Below are 20,181 nucleotides of genomic sequence, written 5' to 3'. Positions count from 1 at the left end.
GGCACTAGAAGAGCAATATTTCAGTGTCAGGACAGTATGACTGAAAGGTGAGCCTTTCGGGAATTTTGCTTCCCTCAACGCTTGATGTCACCTGTCCCATGATGCAGCACACAGCTGCTCCTCTTACTGTTAGTTTACTTTGATCACTACTCTATAGACACGGGTCAGCAGAGGGTTAATTACAAGTCTAGCCGCAGCAGTTTAAATCACACCGAGCGAGTTATCGGGGGAACCGGAGAGCTGAAGCTAATGGGTTCACTACTAGCCTTGCGTGGCAGGCGTGCAGACAGCAGGCAGTGCAGGAAGAAATGGCCTGCGCCTCCTGTGCGGACTGGCCCTGTGGGCTGAACAGACTGACACCAAATTGCCTGTGTCCTCCTCCACAGTCTGCTCTGTCCATGGCGAGATGCAAATGTGTGTGTGTGTGTGTGTGTCAGTGTGAGTGTGAGATTGTAAGCAGGAGAAAGATGCTTCAAATCGATGCGTGTACGAATGGTTTGGTTATAAATTTAGGCCAATAATAGGGATCAACATTGAGTAACATTTCCGATTGCAGTATGACAAGGTCACAGCATGAGACTTTGTAGCCTAGTTTGTGGTCTCGTGACGTCACGTGAGAACAAGAAGCCAATCTGCTCAACAAGGCAGGGCTGAGGCGAGGCAAGGAACAGCTGTTGATCTTGCCCGCTCTCATTCTGACACTAATAGAAAAGCAAATACCTTATTGATCAGCGATAACACAACTGGACATGGATTTGTTATAATTAGACAAAACAGGACTGAACTTGTTGATTAGAGAGCAAGCATTCACTGATTAGCCGACAAAGATGTTAATCAGTCAGGTCTATGGGCGGTTTGGTGGTTGATCTCCATGGGGTCTTCTCACGGTTCCTCTTGTGTATTTCAGTGCCAGATTGCCAGGAGCAGGACATTTTCCTTTGGCGGAAGGATACAGGCTTCGGCTTTCGCATCCTGGGAGGAAATGAGCCCGGGGAGCCTGTAAGTATCCCCCCACCTTTGAATCTCATCAATAGTTTATTGAAACAGCTGATGAATTCATAGATTAAAGTATACATACACAATCTTACACCTCATCCATACTACTGCTGATCTCCGAATGCTCTGTCCTTCTTCTTAGTGTACTTGTTTTGTTGATTTTGTTTGTCTTTCCTTTTTCCTCCTGCTTTTCTGTTTAGTGCCACCTTTAAAACAGAGTAGCACAAACTCCTAACCCCTCACTCTCTCTCTAACTGGAGCTGTTGCTCTCTGGAGGATCATATAGACAGCTTGTTAAGAGAGGCAAAAAGCCTTACCCACCAATCCTTCTGGTTGTGCGCCATATATTTGTCTTAAAAGGAGGGAGTAAGGGGGGGAGTGGAAGGCAGATATTGAGGAACAGAGGGAAATAAAATAGCAGCAGGCTTCAGGTCTACCCCACAGGAGTTGGCGCTTGTTGTTTGTGCCAAAGACAGTAGTTGGGTGCTTGTTTCTGTCAGAGCTGTGTGTACACTCCCACACAATGCCTAAAGCACACAAGCTTCTGCATGGTCCCAGTAGGCTGCACTGGCCCTCTCGGTTTCTCAGAATGTCAGCCACAAACACCATAAAGTAATGCAACAATAGTCTCTGAAACGCTGCTGTGTTTAACAGACTCAGACTCATTTAAACTGAGAAGGAGATAAGTCACACTGAGCCATAATATCATAACTATAAAGCATAATACAATCATGCATTGTGTGTGCTCGCCTTTTCCAGATCTACATCGGGCACATAGTGAAGTACGGGGCAGCAGATGAGGACGGGCGCCTGCGGTCGGGCGATGAGCTCATCTGTGTGGACGGCACGGCGGTGGTGGGCAAGTCTCACCAGCTGGTGGTGCAGCTGATGCAGCAGGCTGCCAAACAGGGCCATGTCAACCTCACTGTCAGACGCAAGAGCCCCGGATACGGAGGTGATGACAGGTTTACATAAAACGTGTGCATGTGTGATCATACATGTGTCATGCTCGGTCACAGGCATGTTACAGCAACAAAACGTACACTGTTTGCTTTTCCTGACATGAATACTTTCATGAAAAGTTGTAGAAATACATTGTGGTACTTGTCTAACCAGTCTGTTCTCTTCCTCCGCATCCTCAGTGTCAAAAGGAGAAGGTGACGTCCCTCCATCACCGGCCTCCTCCCACCACAGCAGCACCCAGGCACCTAGTCTGACAGAGGGCAAGCGGACCCCCCAGGGGAGCCAGAACTCGCTCAACACTGTCAGCTCTGGCAGCGGATCTACCAGTGGCATAGGCAGCGGCGGCGGAGGTGGCAGCGGGAGTGCGGTGGTGCCTGCCTCCCTGCAGCCGTACGACGTGGAGATCCAGCGCGGAGAGAACGAGGGCTTCGGTTTCGTCATTGTGTCATCTGTTTCCAGGCCTGACGCTGGCACCACCTTTGGTAAGTGAGGCAGAGATGGAGCTGGAGCTAGCTGAGATTGACAGGATCTTTTATCCAGTGTGACATGAGAATTTGTTTTGTTTACTATGGGTTGACTCTGTTTGACTTCAAAGGATATCATGGTTCAATTTAGACTTTAATCTGACTCAACAGTTTGATTGTTTGGGCATTTGTAATCTGTATTGGTGCATGTTTCTATAGATCATTATTTTTCCCTGTGATTAATTTACTATCTGTAAGCAGCATGAACAAATAACTTAAAATATAACACCATTTAACATTTACCATAGGGATCTGTCAGGGTTCACCAAGTTAAATGTAAAACTTTCTAACAGCTTTTTAATACCACAGAGAATTCAATGCTTGCTTCAAAATCATACTAACGTAGGATGGAAAACCAAGAATGATTTATCTTTATATCCCACACAAAGTAAAAATTATTAACTAATATAATTTTATGATAAAATTAGCATTTACCCATAATGAGACAATGAGCTTCCTATAGCCACTGTAATACTTTCTCTACTTCTAATGGTGCTGACCGAAACTCCACTAAAAAGGATTGAGCAGCATCCTGCGCGCACAGTTACCTTTGGATACAATCCCATTTTAGTTTATAGCCATATAATGTCTTATGAAAGCTTGCAATCAGATACAGAAACATTTTATAACCCCCATTTCTACCTAAGGCAGGTAAGAGAAAATATTCAAGACTTTTGAAAATTAAATTTAAGAGTGAGAGTTTTTACTCTCTTGTAATGCCTTTTTTTTTTTTAAATCATGAAACTAAATTCAAAAGTTTTTTAAAGATTTTTCAAGACCTGCAGATACCCAAAGCAATTTAATCTAAAAAAAACCTGAGAGCTGGCGCATTAAAACAGCACCAGTCTCCAACACATACTCCAGACTCAAGACACACGTCCACAGAGTTCATAAATGCACCACTGAGAGAAATGACTGATGCCATCTCCTGGCAGAATTACAGTATTTTTACAGTTACTCCTCATTGAGTTTCCTCCACTTTATGAATAGCAGGCCAGTGGCGTTTGACAGGAGTTCACTTAGTGCCACAGACCGAGGTCAAAAACCCACTGCCATGAGCTTGGGGATAAAGAAATCTCTTCGCGTGCTGAACGCACCCCCTCGGGATCAGGCTGGCTACAGCTTTATCACAAACACCATCATCACAGATTCATGCCTCACAGCTGCCCCCACCAATTCATTCAGCATGTAATTGGAGTCTCCTCAGCACAGTCCATAGCTGTCTATACCGTTTACGCATTACTGCAAAAACAGCAGAATTGCATGAATTAAAGTTGCTCAGGCATTGATGAGTAATTGTAGATGTTGTCCTCGAACAAATTTGGTATTAACCTCCGAGTGATGAATTTCCAACAACAATGTCATTCCAAGGTCCCTTGTATAGTTAGCCATTATGATGATGTACTGTGGTGTGTCACAGGCAAAACACAAGAATGGATGAGACGCTGACTGCCCAGGGAAAATTTCATTGATCCCATGGGCTAATGGTGTTGCTCTGCAAAATGCAATGCAAGAAAATTAATGTATTATTTATAGTGACACCAGTGACAGTGCTAGTCAACAACCGTGTCTAAACGTCTTCTAGACTGTTGAGGTTCTTGTTTTTGCTGCTGCCGAACCGCGTTCCCCTGCTCTGCTCCGTCACTATTCCTCTCGGGAGGATGAGATGAATGGACTTTGAGCTTTCATGTGCTGAAGCATCCTACACTCACTCTCCTTACGTATTCCTACCATGTGGGATATGAGCTGAAATCTGACAGAGGAATGTGTATTACCAAAAGAAATAAATAAATTAAGTACACGGCACTGAGGATTCTTCCAGGAGTACTAAATGTTTTTTAGGTCTTGGAAAGGTAAAGCATTTTCAGCTGATTCAATCTCCCATACACCACGGATACATAAACCATTTTGCTCCAGTCCAGCAGGGCCCATCCCCCTCTCATCCCATCCTACTATGACCTGGGGTCGGTGTTGTGCTTAGCAGATTAGGTATTAAATCCTGGGAGCTTGCCACACCCTGTAATGTTCCATATCTCATTATTTAGACGGAGTGACAGGATACAAGTACGTTTTTCAATCAAGACAGAGGCAGAGTAGCTGTGAAGTAAGGTGATGTAATAAATATGGATGCTGCAAAAAGAACCGGATGGAAGGGGGAGCACAAGGAGGAGCAGAGATGAAGGGTGTGAGATGGAGGGAAGGCGAGGAGAACTGGAGATCCTGAGGGTGCGTTCAGGGCTTCTGTGTAAACAAGATGTGCAGTATTGAACACTGTCACTCAGCTGCAGATTGTATGACTTGCAGTGCTCGCATTGACCACGATAAGCACCATATATAGGCTATAGGCCTCACATCTCACAACAATCAACAGAGTGCTCCTTTTTTACAAATCCTCACAATTTTCTGAGCTGGCCAAGATCCCACAGCTCATCTTCCTGAACGGTGCAAACTGCACCAACGACTGTGTGCTCATTGATCATAGGCAGGGAGGTATGTGTTAAGGGGGGTGGCAGTCATGATGCTATGACCAGTGTATTGATAGGCTGTCAAGCATTAGTCACAGAAGGCTCTGACCAGTGGCATATGATTCAGTCCATTGATTAGCACGTCAGACGATGGGGGTAGAGAACATCTTCTGCATATTCCCAAAGAGCCCATGAATTTAGGTTTTGACATTACACTGTTTTTCCTCCTCCTTTCTGACGCATGTAGTATTTTTGCATGTGTGCTGACTGCGACATGTTAATGTAGGATGTGCACACAACTTATTGGTTTTCTCTGGGATATGGTGATTGTGGATAATTAATCTTTCTTCTCTTCTTTTTCTCCGTGTTTCCTTTCTGTCCTTTCCTTCTTATTGAATATAAATCAATATAACAAACAAATAATCTCGTCAATCAAATCACCACCACACCTCTACTTCTAAAACACTAAATATACATGCAAACAAACACATATGTTAATACAAAAGCTGGAAATGCTTGTGTGGCCATGCCCCACAAAATAGGCCGCATCATTGAGGGCAGCCCGGCGGACCGCTGCGGGAAGCTGAAAGTCGGGGACCGAATATTGGCTGTCAACGGCTGCTCCATCACCAACAAGTCACACTCGGACATTGTCAACCTGATCAAGGAAGCCGGGAACACAGTCTCGCTCAGGATCATCCCTGGTGATGGTAAGGCTTTTGGCTTCCAGCCTCACATGGCTGTTTCATAATGCAGCATGATGTGACTTATTCATGGATATGGTGGGAAGAAAAGGGCACTGCTGCTTTTCACAGGCAAGACCACTTTTCATCAGGGTGTGAACCTTGGTATCTCGGAGAGTGAGTCACCGAGTAGGAGTAAGGTGAAGTTGCCCCCAGAAACTACTGTGGTACTTCCATAAGTCTTCTCTCTCCTCTCTGTTTTTTTTTTTTTTGTTTATTTTCTTTGCTAGATAACTTGCCATTTGCAATATTTTGTAAGTTAGAAAGGATTATAAACACTGCTCACATTTAATCAAGTGCTTCCTGTTGGTGTTTATCTTTTCGGTTTAGTTCAGGGAAGGAAATAGAATTGCATAATATCTCAGCACAAGCTGGTTATTGCAGAAGATCTGAAATGCCTAAATAAAAACAAACCAGACTAAGAAATAGAGTTAAATACACTGCACATTGTTATATGTAGTTCAGTTTTATCTATGCATTTACTGTGTTATAATTAAATGAAAAAGATATGCTATATGGCACTTATTTGGAGCCTGTCCCAGCTGATATTGGGCAAAAGGCAGGGAACACCATGGACATGTTGACAATCCATTAATGTTGCCGCATTAAAATCAAATCACAACCAAATCATAATTTAAAAAAAAGTGAAGAGGTTCATTACATTTCAGTGTTGTCCAGCAGAGAACAGAATAGACCTGCCAATATTAAATGCAAAGCACTGTCATTGGTTTTCATGAGGAGGTGCAAGGGGGCTTTTTATTGTTTTTTTAAATGAAGACACATTGTCCATGCCAAAATGAAAAATAGTCAACTGTCCAATCACAGCTTTGGGGCATGACTCAAAGGTTTAGTGTCACTGATGGCAGCATACATAAAAAGAAAATAATGTGTACTGCACTTAACCTTATTTGTACTGTGCATATTTGGGCATTTTAAATCTTCCACAGTTTTTGATCCAAAGCTCCACATTTTGGGAAAAATGTCAAATGCTGTAACAAGGGGGGCCTGTTACTAACTGAGCCACTTGTCAACCAATGAACACTGAGCAGAGCTATGCAGCACTATCTTCCATAGAAACAGAAATTGAAGCTAAATAAGGCTGGAGGTGAGAGAGGTGAGATCACACTCACTCGCTCTCCCTCTTTCACACACACACACACTCTCTCTCACACACACTCTCACTCACACACACACACACACACACTCTAACTCAGAGGCTTGTGTATCTGTATGCCAATGCAAGGTTTCCCAGTAGAAAACATGTCATGGCCTTATAAAATTGAAATGATGGCATTTATTAGTCCACCTTATTCTCATTTCAGATTTCACAAAAAGATGTGTGAGGTTGTAGAAGGCTGTTCACCTCAGAAAGACGCGGTGCCGAGAAGAGGTCATATCTTTTCTAGTAACGAGGGGAAACTGGCAGAACTGTACTCCTGCCAGTGTCAGTGGAAGCTAATGTGTGCTGCAGTTTTCTTGCTGGTGATAATATGGAATTAAAGAAAGGCACGAAAAGACAGTTGTCTTTGTATTTTTCCCTTCCTGGAATAGCAGATGAAACAATGATGCAAGTCATGAGTTGTTGTTGTTGTTTTTTTTTTTTGTTTTTTTCTTTACTGCAGTTTTTTTTTGTGCAGTCGGGCCAGTGTTGTCCATGAGCAAATGGCAAATGACAACATCACAGGCAGTTAGCATCAGGTTGAATAGAGTAGCCTGCGGGCGGTTCAGGGGACTCTTCTGGACAGTAACATTTTGTTCTCCAGAGTGTCTTTTGAAAACGGCTACAGGCAAATGCGTTTAACAAAAGCAGTCATTTCTAGTTTTGTGGTTTCTTTTATTTTTTTTTATTTTATTTTTCTCCGTTTCTTTCCAGAATCTTCCAATGCTTCTCTGCTGACCAATGCTGAGAAGATAGCTACCATCACCACCACACATACACCTCAACAGTCCACAGAGTTACGGTAGGTGATGATGCGTAATTTTTTATTTTTTTTATTTTTAAACAAGCACAAATCCAACTCTCTTTCTAGAAAATATTCTTAAAACGCAGCACTGTGTGTCTTCATATGAGTTTCTCTTTTTCAAAGGAATAACTCAAAGTCGAAAGGAGCACCTCCTCCTCCACCCACACAAACTCAGACAACACAGGTAAGAAAAGACGTTTTCACTACACTCACATGACTAATGATCATCTGGGTTTTACATCAATACAAACGTTACCAACTATCAGTCACGTATCATAACACAGACTATAGCAATAAACAGCTGAACACTACTGATCATAAGTCTATGTAAAGCCTTTTTTTTTTATCTGAGTTGTCAAATAATGGCGCGCATTAGTCTTTCATAGTGACAGAAATATTGTGTAAAGAATGTAAAAAGAGAACTAGATATAGAAGTTCAATTATGGTCAATCACAACGAGAAGAGGGTGTCAACGTCAAATTGTTGGTTTCGGAGAGTTACACAAGTTGTTGGACACAGCTATTCAACCGTCTGAGCAGCAAATCTGATGAAGCTTACTGACGAAATGAACATCCAATGTCGGCACTGCAAATATCTGCATACATAACATATATGCAGGGATAGCTACACTTGCGCACTCTGACACAGTAGAGTTAGGAAAGTGTACGTTAAGTATGAAAGCATCATAGATTTAGACAAGCTCAGTCCCACTGCAATTAAGATAACCAGTGTTTACCAGAAGAGAAAAAAAGCATAAGTCAACAAATAGTAAATCCTTAAGTTTCACAGATAGCAAGATTAGCATGGTTTTCCTTACTCCTTACTTGAATTGACCTCTTTTGTTGATCTTAAAGTAAAGGTTCCACGGTATCAGTGAAATCTGACATTCAAATGTGAGTCAGAAGCTTAATTTTGAGTAAAGCTCTGGACCTGTGAGAACTAGAGAAAAGGATTGTGGGGGAGACCATACTTCTCTTGGGAGGGAACTTTTGAGGAGTATGGTAAGTTTTGGGTCCAGCCCTTGTGCTGCCCTTGCTTAGTGATCTGTACCCTGCTCACAGGCTCACGCGGCATTAATTATTCATGCATTCCGAGGTATTGTACTGCCATTGACATTTTGTGAGTTTTTGTGGGACATGGCTTGATTAGTCCTGACGTGTGGACTCACCTTTTGACTCCCCTGTGCACCATGGATTAGTCACTCCTCCTCTCTGGTCTCTCTGTGACTTTCTCTTTATCGCTTCTTTTCTATCTCACAGGATGCCGAGTTCTACTCTGTGGACCTCGAGCGTGACAGTAAAGGTTTCGGCTTCAGCCTTAGAGGTGGACGGGAGTACAACATGGACCTGTATGTGTTGAGACTAGCGGAGGATGGGGCTGCTGTCAGAAATGGAAAGATGAGGGTATGAAACAATTAAAAACTGACTTTTTCTCTAATAAATCTAAAGATCTGGACGGAAGGTCTATACTGCCCAGCAAAGCCAAAGCACAGAAACAACAAACAGTACTACTAAATTTTATCAAGAGCAGATTCTGATTTCGTTTTTGGTGTTTCATGTCAAGTTTACAATTCAAAAGAAAACAGTATCTTAAATGTAGAGTTAATACAACAGACAACTAAAACAAACAAACAGTCAACTGCACACAGCAAAAGCAAGAGAGCCAGATCCGGTTAAACCTAGATGGTGAGACAGCCGCAGCTAGCCTTGGCTAAAGCTAAATTTGCATACAATTTCCCATTAGCTGCTTCCTTTAACTGAAATATATTCATTCCGATGAACTAACATTTTGGTTATATTGAATTCAGTTCGATATACAACATAAATAAGGTAGTACCTCAATCCATCATGGCATTATATTGCTTTCAGGGTAATTATTAACAGATGGTAAATGGAAAGCTACAAAGTTTATCTAGTTATTCTAGAAATGTTAAAAGCTTTTTTTCCTCAACTCGGCATTTCTTTAGTAACTGCTTTCTGCGTTTGTAGAGCATTATAGCTTTTCCTTTCTTTGCACACTATTGATGAGAAATCATTATTAGCTTGAGAGATAACCTAGCCTCTCTTCTTTTAGGTGGGAGATGAGATCCTGGAGATTAATGGTGAGAGCACAAAGAACATGAAGCATTCACGTGCCATTGAACTGATCAAGAACGGTGGTCGGAGGGCGCGGCTGGTCCTCAAACGGGGAGATGGATCTGTACCTGAATATGGTAGGTAAACATGTTGCAAATGTTTTTCTCCTCTTCCTGCAAATAAACTGCTAATGCCAGCATTGAAATCTTATTATTGATGCAGCTGTACACACTGCAGACTAGAATTAAGCTTCTTATCTGCTTAGTGCACCACCGGGACATATTTTCATTTTTTAACTGATTATCATGAATGTTATTACTGCAAATGATAAACATTTAACAGACACACTTTCTGATCCGTTAATTTAATTTAACTGCCTGTCAGGGTTTCAGCACTAGATTGAACTCTCAGATATTACTGATCAATAAAGGAACGGCTGCCACAAAAGCTTGTTCAGTGATTTTTACTCGATTGGTTCTATAGTTATATTCCCTCCCAAGAGCTGCATGCTCTGCTGAGAGATTATTCCGCTCACAGTTTGAGTCATATTGTTGTATTGCTCAGCATTATTTTCTGGTTTATCCTGGGTTTAATTTTCTGACACTTTTCCACCTCTCAGATGGGTTTTTTTGTTATTATATAAAGTGCAATGTTTTCTTGCCTTTCACAACAAACACCTTCTCTCTATTAAGATGCACTGTAAAACAGCCTCTTGTCTGTTTTATTTGTCTTCTCCTCTCTATTCCTACTTCTTTCTCTCTGATTGTCTCTTGTTGCTGGGCTCTTCCTCCTCTCTCCAGCGATGATGGCTCCTCATCTCGCTGTTGGTACAATGAGGAATGACAAGATGGGAGAGCCCTGTTTCTACCTAATGGGCCAAAATCAGACCACGGTTTGTAGCCAAAAGTCTGTCCCAATCCACTCTCCCTGTCATCTTTGTCCTTTCGGTTCTATCCACCCTTCCTTCCAGCTCATCCCTACCTGCATCCCACTTGGTGTGTCTGCGCGTTGGGTGTGTTTACGTAGTGTACTTGCTTTATGTCTTGCCATGCCTGAATTTGAACTTACTTGTTTAACTTTTGTGAATCCGTACACGAACAAATCCTTCCCCTTCTGCCAGCGTCAGAACACATATTTTTTATGGGACTAATATAATGCCACTGCTCATCACATGCCGCTGCCATAGAAACCTGTCTCTAATTTGACAGACCTGCAGCCAAACAAACTCTTGTTTTTGTTTTTATTGTTTTTTTGCTTTTGGTTTGTTCTTCCCAATGATGCACACTGAGTTGTTCACCATTTTGTTTTGAATGATTTCCTAGGTGCCTGCTGTGTCATTGATAACCCCTGCCCTACACTTGCCGATGTGTTGCACCTGCTGTTGTTGCTGACATCACCTTGTTATCACCTGCAGCCCTGTAGAGAAAATATATTGAAGTGATTTATCACTTCAATGCAATTTATGTGTATAGATGTTAAACAGAATCAATTTAGATGTGTTTCTGGGGATATATGCAGCATATGAAAGAGCACATGTATGCATGATTTCCATAAATCTCTGCATTGACCTGCTGTCACGTCAATGCAAGAGCTCACATGAACCAACAAGGAAGGTCATGTCTGCTGAACACAATAAATATCACGTCATTGATGTTAAACTTTTCCTCAACCGCCGATTCTTATGAGGTATTTCTAGTCAACAAGCTTCTCCTCCTTTCTTTTCTCCTGCAGACGGCAGCAGTGACAGGCACCCTCCCACACCCGGGGCACAAAACACTCCGGAAGTGAGAACGCTGCCACCCAACAGCCGATATCACACCTCATTGGAGTCCAGTTATCCACCAGACCTTCACAAACCATCACGCCAGGAGGAGGCTGCGCGTGGCCGAGACAGGGACAGGGACAGGGCTGGGTCAGATCAGATGGACTACCAAGGCCGGCAATTTAACCCCCACCATCATCACACTTGGAATAACAATCACAGTCAAAGTACCCCCAGACAGCAGTCTCCAGACAACAGTATCAGCAGTAGCAGTGGCAACAAGAAGAGCCGAGGCCGCAAAGTCAAGAAGTCAGAGTCGGAGAGCGGCATCTCTAAACTCCTAAAGACTCTGAGGAAAGACAGCTCGGGGAAGAAGGCTGCAGCTGCTGAGAAACTGAGGGGACGAGAGCTCTCAAGCAGCAGTTCTACTTTGGACGGGAGGTTTCGTCCGCAGCGACGCGGCTCCCTTGACCGCTCACCAACCCGAAAGCGCGCCTCATCTCCTGATCGCCGGCGGGCCAAGTCGATGGACCGCAGGGCAGAGCGAGCACATCGGGACCATACACCTGAGAGGGAGTACGATGATGGAGGGTTCCTCGCAGTCACTCCTGAACGCAAGTTCTATGAGCGGAGGCTCCTCAAGGACTCACAGATGGCTGGGCGAGTCAGGGAGACCACAACCCCTGAGCGCACCAACAACAACGGAGATTCCTTGTCTCTTTCCAGGGGCCGTACTTGTGATAGAGCCACGAAGAACGGAAACCTCCTGAGAGACTCTTCCTCAGAGAGGACGGAGGAGAGATATCGGCTGAACGGGACACCGGAGAGACGATACAGAGTGGAGCGGGACTCTTCCCCTGACAGCACCTACAGCCGGGACGAGCTGAACTATGCAGCAGCACCCAGACTGAAGGAATATTACAACATGATGAAGAACAACGCTGCACACAACAATGCTGCCTACAACAACACAGGCCATAACAATAACACAGTAGGTCGCAGCCCAAACCAGCTCCCTGAGCCCAAAAGAAGGCTGTACAAAGAAAGCCCCAAAGACCTCAGCATCTAGAGCAGAGCAGAGATCCCCCTCGCCACTCTCTCCTCTATCTGTGCAAACTACAGTATGTACCATACACTGGAATTGGACTTCTGAGGATACTAACTCTTGTGCTTTATTTGGTCAACTGGTGTATTGATTGATTTGATTGACTTAACTACTTGTGATCCCAGCCAGAGATTGATAAAACAGCAGGAGTACAATCCTTCTATCAGTTCATACTGGTTGTTTTGTCATTGTTATAGTTATTTTGAACATAACAGAGGTTGTTGTACTATAGTAAAAGGTATTGTATGTGCCTGCATATGAAATCAGTGATATTGCTTTTTGTAGGCATTGCTGAATCTAAATATTTGTTCCCTCAGAGGTATGAAACATGCTTCCAGTTGTGGTAACTTCTAACTAACTACTAAGCTTGTTTTCAACTTGTTTTTAGATGTCTTTTCCATTCCTGAATCGCTTTACTGAACAAACTATAGCACAAGACACTGATGGTTCACAAGAACTGTGAAAATCACGTTGGACTTAAGGCAAAAATCTAAATTTAAAATCTGATGGTAAAACTAGAGTGATGATTATATAAATAATATATGACTTTTTTGCTCACTATTTATTTTTTAATTTGGCACATAATCTTGAGCAAGCTTCGTAAAACCTTTAAGGACCAAGGTAGAAGTGCACACTGTACCTGGGAAAGCATGCTGTACCCTTACTTGTGTTGCATCGATGAAATGTGTGGCAGCTCACCGCCCTTTGCCTAAATACACTCAACCCACCTCTGAAATTAAGAAAGGAATCAGACAACTGGTGTGAAAATTGGCAATGGGGTTATTAGTTTCTCCCTTTGAGTAGGATTATAAAATAACTTCAATACTCTGGCCCTTTGTTCCTTAGTGTGTACTGATGTAGCTGGGAAGGAACCTGACTCACTTTCATCTACAGGCAAAATTGATCCAGTAGACTCTCTGTTGTGGGAAAATGGGAGTTATCTAAATTTGTTGCTCATCTAAATTTCAATTACGTACTTTAGATGAGTCTGCATTATGCCACAACACCAGCTTAAAGTTGCCATAAAATATGATTTTTCAGATATGCCAAAAAAAGAAGTTAAAAAAAAAAAAAGTTTAAAACAAACAAACGTGTAAATTATCCCTGTGCAAGATGCATGTGTAAATTAAAGTGTAGTTTAACCACTTTATCTGATAGATCTGAGTGAGAATAATCGATAAGGAACATGCGCTGTATTCCCACAGTAATTGTTAGCCCTGTCCTCATGATGATGATTTGCGCACCGACCACCTCCTGGGTCCTGACACAAAGAGCTGATGTGATTTGTTGTGTTGGTAACATATGGAGAGTCCTGGTACAGGAGACGACCAATCTGCCATGCTGAGCCATGCTGTCATGCCACTGGAGTCTGACTGCTGCTTTATAATGTGTTTTGTGTGTATTCTCTGTTTTATGTTTCATTAAAGAACTAAAAATATATTGGATAAACCACAACAAATGCATTGTTTGATCACTGTTGTCGCCATGGTACTGTATTTAACAAAAAAGAAGAAAAAAAAAAGAAACACATTTAAGAAGTTAACCTGTTGGCCATCACCTGTAAAGAATTTTTCCAATGTAACTATTAGGAACCTGTCAAGGAATAAAATGTTGCCTTTTTCTTGTACAAAAGAGAAATTTATGAAAAACCTCAGCAGTGAGGAATGTGATATTGTGTTTATATCTCTGAAATGGACCTGATGATTTATGGGAAATATGTTGATTTACTCTGGATCAGGTATGTAAAGACATTTTAAAATGAAAGACTGTATTTGGTCAATCAGAAACTGTTTGATGGTTTGAATCTCTCTCGATGGTTAGCCTGCCTTTGTATTATAAAGCACTTGTATGCAGTCTGTGTTCTTCAAGCATTATGTCTTGCAATGTGCTCCGGACATAATGCTGTCTCTGTGTTGATAAAAGCAGTACATGTATATGGGCCAATCTTTTTTATAAAACTATGCATATATAAATACTACATTGTTCATAGCTTTATTTGACCCATGAAGCTATACATAACATTAGTCTAAGTACAAGTAGATGTGGACTTATCCAGCTTCTTTCCTTGAGATGGATTACAATGTATATGTAGCTATCAAAAGAAGTCTGTGAATGCTATTTTTATTATCAAATAAAGTTTTCCATACAAATTCAAAAGGATTTCATATTTCTGCACAGCGGTTTTTCAGTAATGTCTCAAGAGAGGCTTTTGACTGTTCACTCTTTTTTATGAAATCACTCTGGTGTGTCAGTCATGGTCACGCTATGTTTTAATATGCAGCTTTAGAGACTTTTACTAAATTTAAAAGTAACATGAGAAGTCAGCAGTATGGGCTGTCAGCTGTACTGCCTTCCTTGTCTACTTTGAAAAGGTATTTCATCTTATTTGTACAACACAAAGGTATATTAGTACAAGCACTACTGCCTCCCTTCATCATTATCCTCAGTGAAACGACAGAAGCAAGCACAATTCATGTTTTTTTTTTTAATTGAAAGTGCTACAATAACAGTAATAACACCACTGATGACTGACTGTCACCTCTAATGGTACAATATACTTACAAAATACTTTTACAGGGCTTATTTTGTATTGTCTATTGGACTCCTCTAAACTTCTTATCACTGGTATCTATTTACTTTTTTCTGTGTGAAGAAAAACTTTTAGATTGCCATCTGTCAAATACCTTAATCAAAATCTTTGCGTATAATTCTGCAATGATTTTGGTTCTAAATCAAAGCAGCGAGTGATTGATTTTTTTTTCTTTTCTTAAGCTCTAAGCTAGAGCTGGAGTTCAGACTGCTTGGTGCTCAGACCGCTCCACTAGTATAATGGTTGCCATAGCTATGCACGAAGGTCATTATGTGAGAGATGTGGAGGTATTTGTTTTTCCTCAGTCTGGCATAAAGCACAACTTAGAACTGAGGAGGCGGACTCACGTCATCACTTTCTATCTCTTGTCATACCGGTTCAATTCATCCAGAGTCCAGCCTTTGAGAACTTAACATTCTGTCCATCCATCAATCAGCTATACTGCTTATCCTTTTGAGGGTCACAGGTGGGGGAGGGAGGGTACACCCTGGACAGGTCAGTAGTCTATCAGAGGGCTGACATATAGAGACAGACAAACAACCATATCTGCTCACATTCACACCTACAGGCAATTTAAAGCCACCAGTTAACTGAAACTGCATGTCTATGGGATGTGGGAGGCAACCGGAGTACCCAAGGGGGAACCCACGCAGGAACCGGGATAACATGTAAACTCTGCACAGAAAGGCCAGCCAACAGCCTTCCTCTTGCTATGAGGTGACAGTGCTTACCACTGCACCACCATGCTGCCCTCTTAGCATTCTACTAAAACAATAATGTTATAAACCTGATTAGACCTCAAACGGGTATATACTTATTGATGAACTACCTCATCGATAACTGTAGTATCTTTCCCCTCTTAGTAATGTAGAAGTCACTAAAGAGTATTGGTGTATTATAAAAGAAAACATTTGATCAACATCGCTTGTTTTCTAGGTTATGACAGCTGAAAAGAGAACTATTTTTAATCTGTTGATAAATGTTATTCAGTTATTAATTCTCCCAATGATTCTTTCAATGAAATCCTTGGGTAATACTTCAAGTTGCCCTATTAAGCATTTATAGGCCGTATAGAAAATGTATAAATCATTTATAACCCATTATAATGTAGTGGTAGACAGCTTTCAGGAAATTTTTAAGTACATATTAATTCACAGTATTTGTCAGCAATTATAACTTCTCCTATGAAAACAGTTTATGTTATCACAACTGTGTTTTACAACTGTCATTCATTATCATGTTATAATTGTTTACAAATCTATATTAATAAACGCTTCCAACTACATTATAGTGTATTAGGTTTATATGCTATATATTACTGATTCTTCTATGGGACTATATGGTTTGTGTGTGATATGATAGAAGTAGTAATGGCAGCTAAGGACTAATTGGTTACATTACATAACCTTTAGATCAAGGTGTCTCTCAGTAATACAGATTTGTTTTATCCAATAAGTCTTTGTCTGTGTTGACCTTTAATTAATGTGATTAATATTCGTCATAAGATAAAGAGTGTTGTGTCATGTGTATATTTGTCCCTGATTAATAAAGTCATAATCTCATTGCTAGGCCAAGCTCTAAGTCCAAGGTGACCTCTGATTGAAATGAGATTACAGTAGCGATGTAGATACTGCTATGAAAGAAACTCGGACTTGTTCAACATAAGTTTTTTGTGCCGTTTTAAGTCTCTGTACCATCAAGTTCTGCAGTAGAAGAGCAGTAGTCACTACAGTAATATCTCAAAAGTAGAAAGTGACTCGAGACATAAATGCATTCTGAATAGGTCATTCACATTTATTCATTTGATTAAATAAACTACAGTCATATGAACTTTGCCTCCCAAATTGTAAGTAAAACATAAACAGGATGAGTCATTTGCAAAGTGCGTTTTATTTTACGTTGCCTTGATTACATGCCTCTACATTCAAAAATAAGCCAATATCATATAGGATCCAACTGTAAAAGATAAAATTTTTCCCCTTTTCTCTCAGGAAGAAAAAGAATCTCAAGATTGTTAAGTTGGATATTCTGTACATACAGGAACAACTCTGTAATGGGCTGACCTTTCCTGCAACTGTCTTTAGGTTGAATCAACTCATTTGTAAAAATACAAAAAGGAAGTAATTTCTGTAGACATTAGCCTTCAGTCGTTTCCCGGGGGGAGCAGAAGTCTTCTTCTTGGATAGTGGATCATGGAGCCTTTGTTGACGGCCCTTTTATGCAGGAGACACAGAGCTGGAGGAGACAGAGGAGGCCTCAGTTTTGGAGGCAGTACTGGATGCTCCCTCCTCCTCCTCGAAGGGATTCTTCCCGCAGCACAAGGTGGTGATCATGCAGTGGCGGAACTGCTTGTTCATGCAGATGTAGATCATTGGATTGTAGATGGCGGAACTCTTGGCAAAGAAGGCGGGGATGGTCATGAAGACTGGTCCGAATTCAGAGCCCTGATGTGTGAAGATAAACCAGGCCACACCTGCATAGGGGCACCAACATACCAGGAAGGCGATGACCATGATTACGACCATGCGGGTGACTTCCCTCTCAGCCCTCTGGGTGGTCTCAGACTCCTGCTGGGCAGCAGCAGCCTCCTTGACAGCACAGAGCAGACGGCCATAGCAGAAGAACACGATAGTCAGTGGGACGCAGAAGTGGCAGCAGAACATGTAGATGACGAAGGACTCATTGTTGAAACCTTCTGCACGTGTGTAGTAGTCAACTCCACATGAGCACTGCATGCCTTCGGGGATGTAACGAGACCAGCCAACAAGAGGGGGAACGGCGCAAGCACTGGCCATAAACCAGGTTAAGCTCAATCCCATGATAGCATGATTCTCTCCAAAGCGGAAGTTGGCAATGGGCTTGCAGACGACCACCCACCTTTCAATAGCCAGAACAACCAGTGACCAGAGGGCAATCTCACCGCCAAGGGTAGCAAAGAATCCTTCCAGATTGCAGCCAAGACGCCCAAGGACGAAGTAGCCGTGCATAGAGGTGTACATCGTTGTGGTGAATCCTCCAAACACCATGAAGAGGTTAGCCACCGCAAGGTTCAGCAGGATGTAGTTTAGAGGGGTTCGCAGCTTCTTGTGGTCGATGGTAACGTAGAGAGTGAGGAAGTTGATGGGGAAGCCAAGAAGGATGAGCAGGAACATGTAGGCACCCAGGGCAGCATAAGCTGCTGGGTTGACAAGGTAGTACTGAGGGTATTCATAAGGACTCCGGACAATGCCGGTGGTGTTAACCATAGGGACGTAGAAATATGGTCCCTCTGTGCCGTTCATGGTTGCGGCTTGCGGTTGCGATCAGCCCTTCGGTGGTGTGTCTTCTGGCTGCTCAGGAGAGTGATGGAGAGGGACCCTGCTACAAATGGACCCAGGTGGCCACAGCTCTGGCTTTTAAAAGGCACACCTTGGATTATCACTTTCCAAATCCGTCAGCACAAAGTGATTTAGGCCACAGTTAATATCTAATCCAGCCACCACTGCAAACATAACTGACCACTCATCAAGATATTAAGGTTACACCTGCTTACCTGCTCTATCATCAAGCTATCCAATGACTGCTTATTTTAAAACTTGATAATAACATGGTACCTCATTTAAAAAAAAAAAAAAAAAAAAAGATCAGCTTTTTGTGCATCCTGGATTTGAAAGTTACCATTGAGGGCAACTGTTTTTGAGAACAGTTCAGATGTTTCCCCTTTTTTTTGCAAGTTTCCTCTAGGCGTTCCCAACTTCTTAAAACATGCAAGTTTAAGAGGACTGTCACCACTTATTTGTTCATAAATGTACATTTAGTGCCAATGTGTTTTAACTGAGTGATATACAGTGTCTCTACTGACTCCAAAGCCCACAACCCTGAATAGAGAAAAGCAGGCAAGGATAATTACTATTCATTCTTTTCCTCTCTTTAATTCTTCTACAGTTAATCTAACATTGAATGCCATGAAGTATAACTTTTTTTTTTTTTTTAAACATGAATTCATTTCAAAGTTATGTGGTTTTACAGATTTTGTAAAATATCTGCAAAAGAAGTGGGTATTTATATATAGCACTATAGTGCGTATCGAAAAAGGAATAGTACAGGACTGTCCTAGCCAGAATAGTAGCAGAGGATAACAGGCTTTGATAATTTACTAAAATATATCCTAGTCTCATTAATGTGTGCTAAGTGGCTGGTTTTCTGTGCTATATCGAATGTAGAGCAAAGGCACTGGTGTTGCTGAGTGGCTGACCATCTTAGCTGTTGGTAAAGAGCTCAGCACTTTCCTAATGGGTGTTGTATTAAAGAGATTTGGGGCTTATGGATGTGTTACTCTCACTGGCCTGTAATGGATTTAATGTTGCCGAGGGTCATTCTTGCTCAGGAGGATGTTGCTGTCCTCAGATGTGCCTTTCTTCCCTGTTTTTTTTTTTTTTTTTTCCAGATTAATGAATGGGTGGCACATCAGAATCATGAATCTATATGAACTGAAAAAAACTTGAATGAGTTACAGTATTTGTATGGGCCTCTTTAAGAGCCCATCATGGTGTCAGTAAGGGCTGATTAACAAGTATGCTTAAAGTGGCTATAATCAATATTTTTATAATAATAATGTATCAAATTAAGAATCTGCAGCTCCCTTCGACTTCAGTTTTACAGCGAGTTTGAGCTCATTGTTTAGCGGGCCGATAAGCTACTTTTTTCCCGTTGTGGGATTTTTGAGGGCACAATAATGGATACATTTACACACTCCAAAAAAATGGTGTACTAGGCAGTAGGCCTGAGTGATTTCACACAGCCCTTGACATTCATTGGACAGGACAGCAAGGATTTGACAGACTGTTCTGAAATGTTCCCTCCACATTGGCAGTGGTAACAGTTATTAAACAGTCATGTGTTTGCTGTTTTATATTACTTAAAATGAGAGTTTTAGTGTAAGAGTAATGTTCTACCTTTATGTGATGTTCTGTGTTGTGTTCTGTGGAGGTGTTCTGTCCAGGAACAAAGAAACG

General features: G+C 41.8%; 2 protein-coding genes across 2 annotated transcripts in view; one reads left to right on the top strand and one right to left on the bottom strand.

Annotated features, from left to right (window-relative positions):
• LOC111217316 (membrane-associated guanylate kinase, WW and PDZ domain-containing protein 1-like) overlaps positions 1-13,671 on the top strand; it is a 102,502-nt gene extending 88,831 nt beyond the window's left edge. Inside the window, exons 15-23 of the mRNA XM_022739120.1 lie at positions 908-999; positions 1,756-1,951; positions 2,139-2,441; positions 5,455-5,658; positions 7,565-7,652; positions 7,779-7,839; positions 8,915-9,058; positions 9,729-9,867; positions 11,462-13,671. Coding sequence (XP_022594841.1) covers positions 908-999; positions 1,756-1,951; positions 2,139-2,441; positions 5,455-5,658; positions 7,565-7,652; positions 7,779-7,839; positions 8,915-9,058; positions 9,729-9,867; positions 11,462-12,561 — 2,327 coding nt within the window. The 3' untranslated portion in view covers positions 12,562-13,671. The remainder of the gene's footprint in view (positions 1-907; positions 1,000-1,755; positions 1,952-2,138; positions 2,442-5,454; positions 5,659-7,564; positions 7,653-7,778; positions 7,840-8,914; positions 9,059-9,728; positions 9,868-11,461) is intronic.
• A 3,285-nt stretch (positions 13,672-16,956) lies between these two features.
• LOC111217289 (rhodopsin) lies at positions 16,957-18,558 on the bottom strand. The gene has a single exon (XM_022739072.1). The coding sequence runs from the start codon at positions 18,466-18,468 to the stop codon at positions 17,404-17,406; it is 1,065 nt and encodes a 354-aa protein (XP_022594793.1). The 5' UTR covers positions 18,469-18,558; the 3' UTR covers positions 16,957-17,403.
• Between the last annotated feature and the right edge of the window lie 1,623 nt (positions 18,559-20,181).

This window comes from Seriola dumerili, unplaced genomic scaffold, assembly GCF_002260705.1.
Source record: "Seriola dumerili isolate Sdu_G_001 unplaced genomic scaffold, Sdu_1.0 BDQW01000043.1, whole genome shotgun sequence".
Classification (NCBI taxonomy): domain Eukaryota; kingdom Metazoa; phylum Chordata; class Actinopteri; order Carangiformes; family Carangidae; genus Seriola; species Seriola dumerili.
Note: the sequence above shows the minus strand (reverse complement) of the source record. Positions and strands in the feature narration are given on the sequence as shown.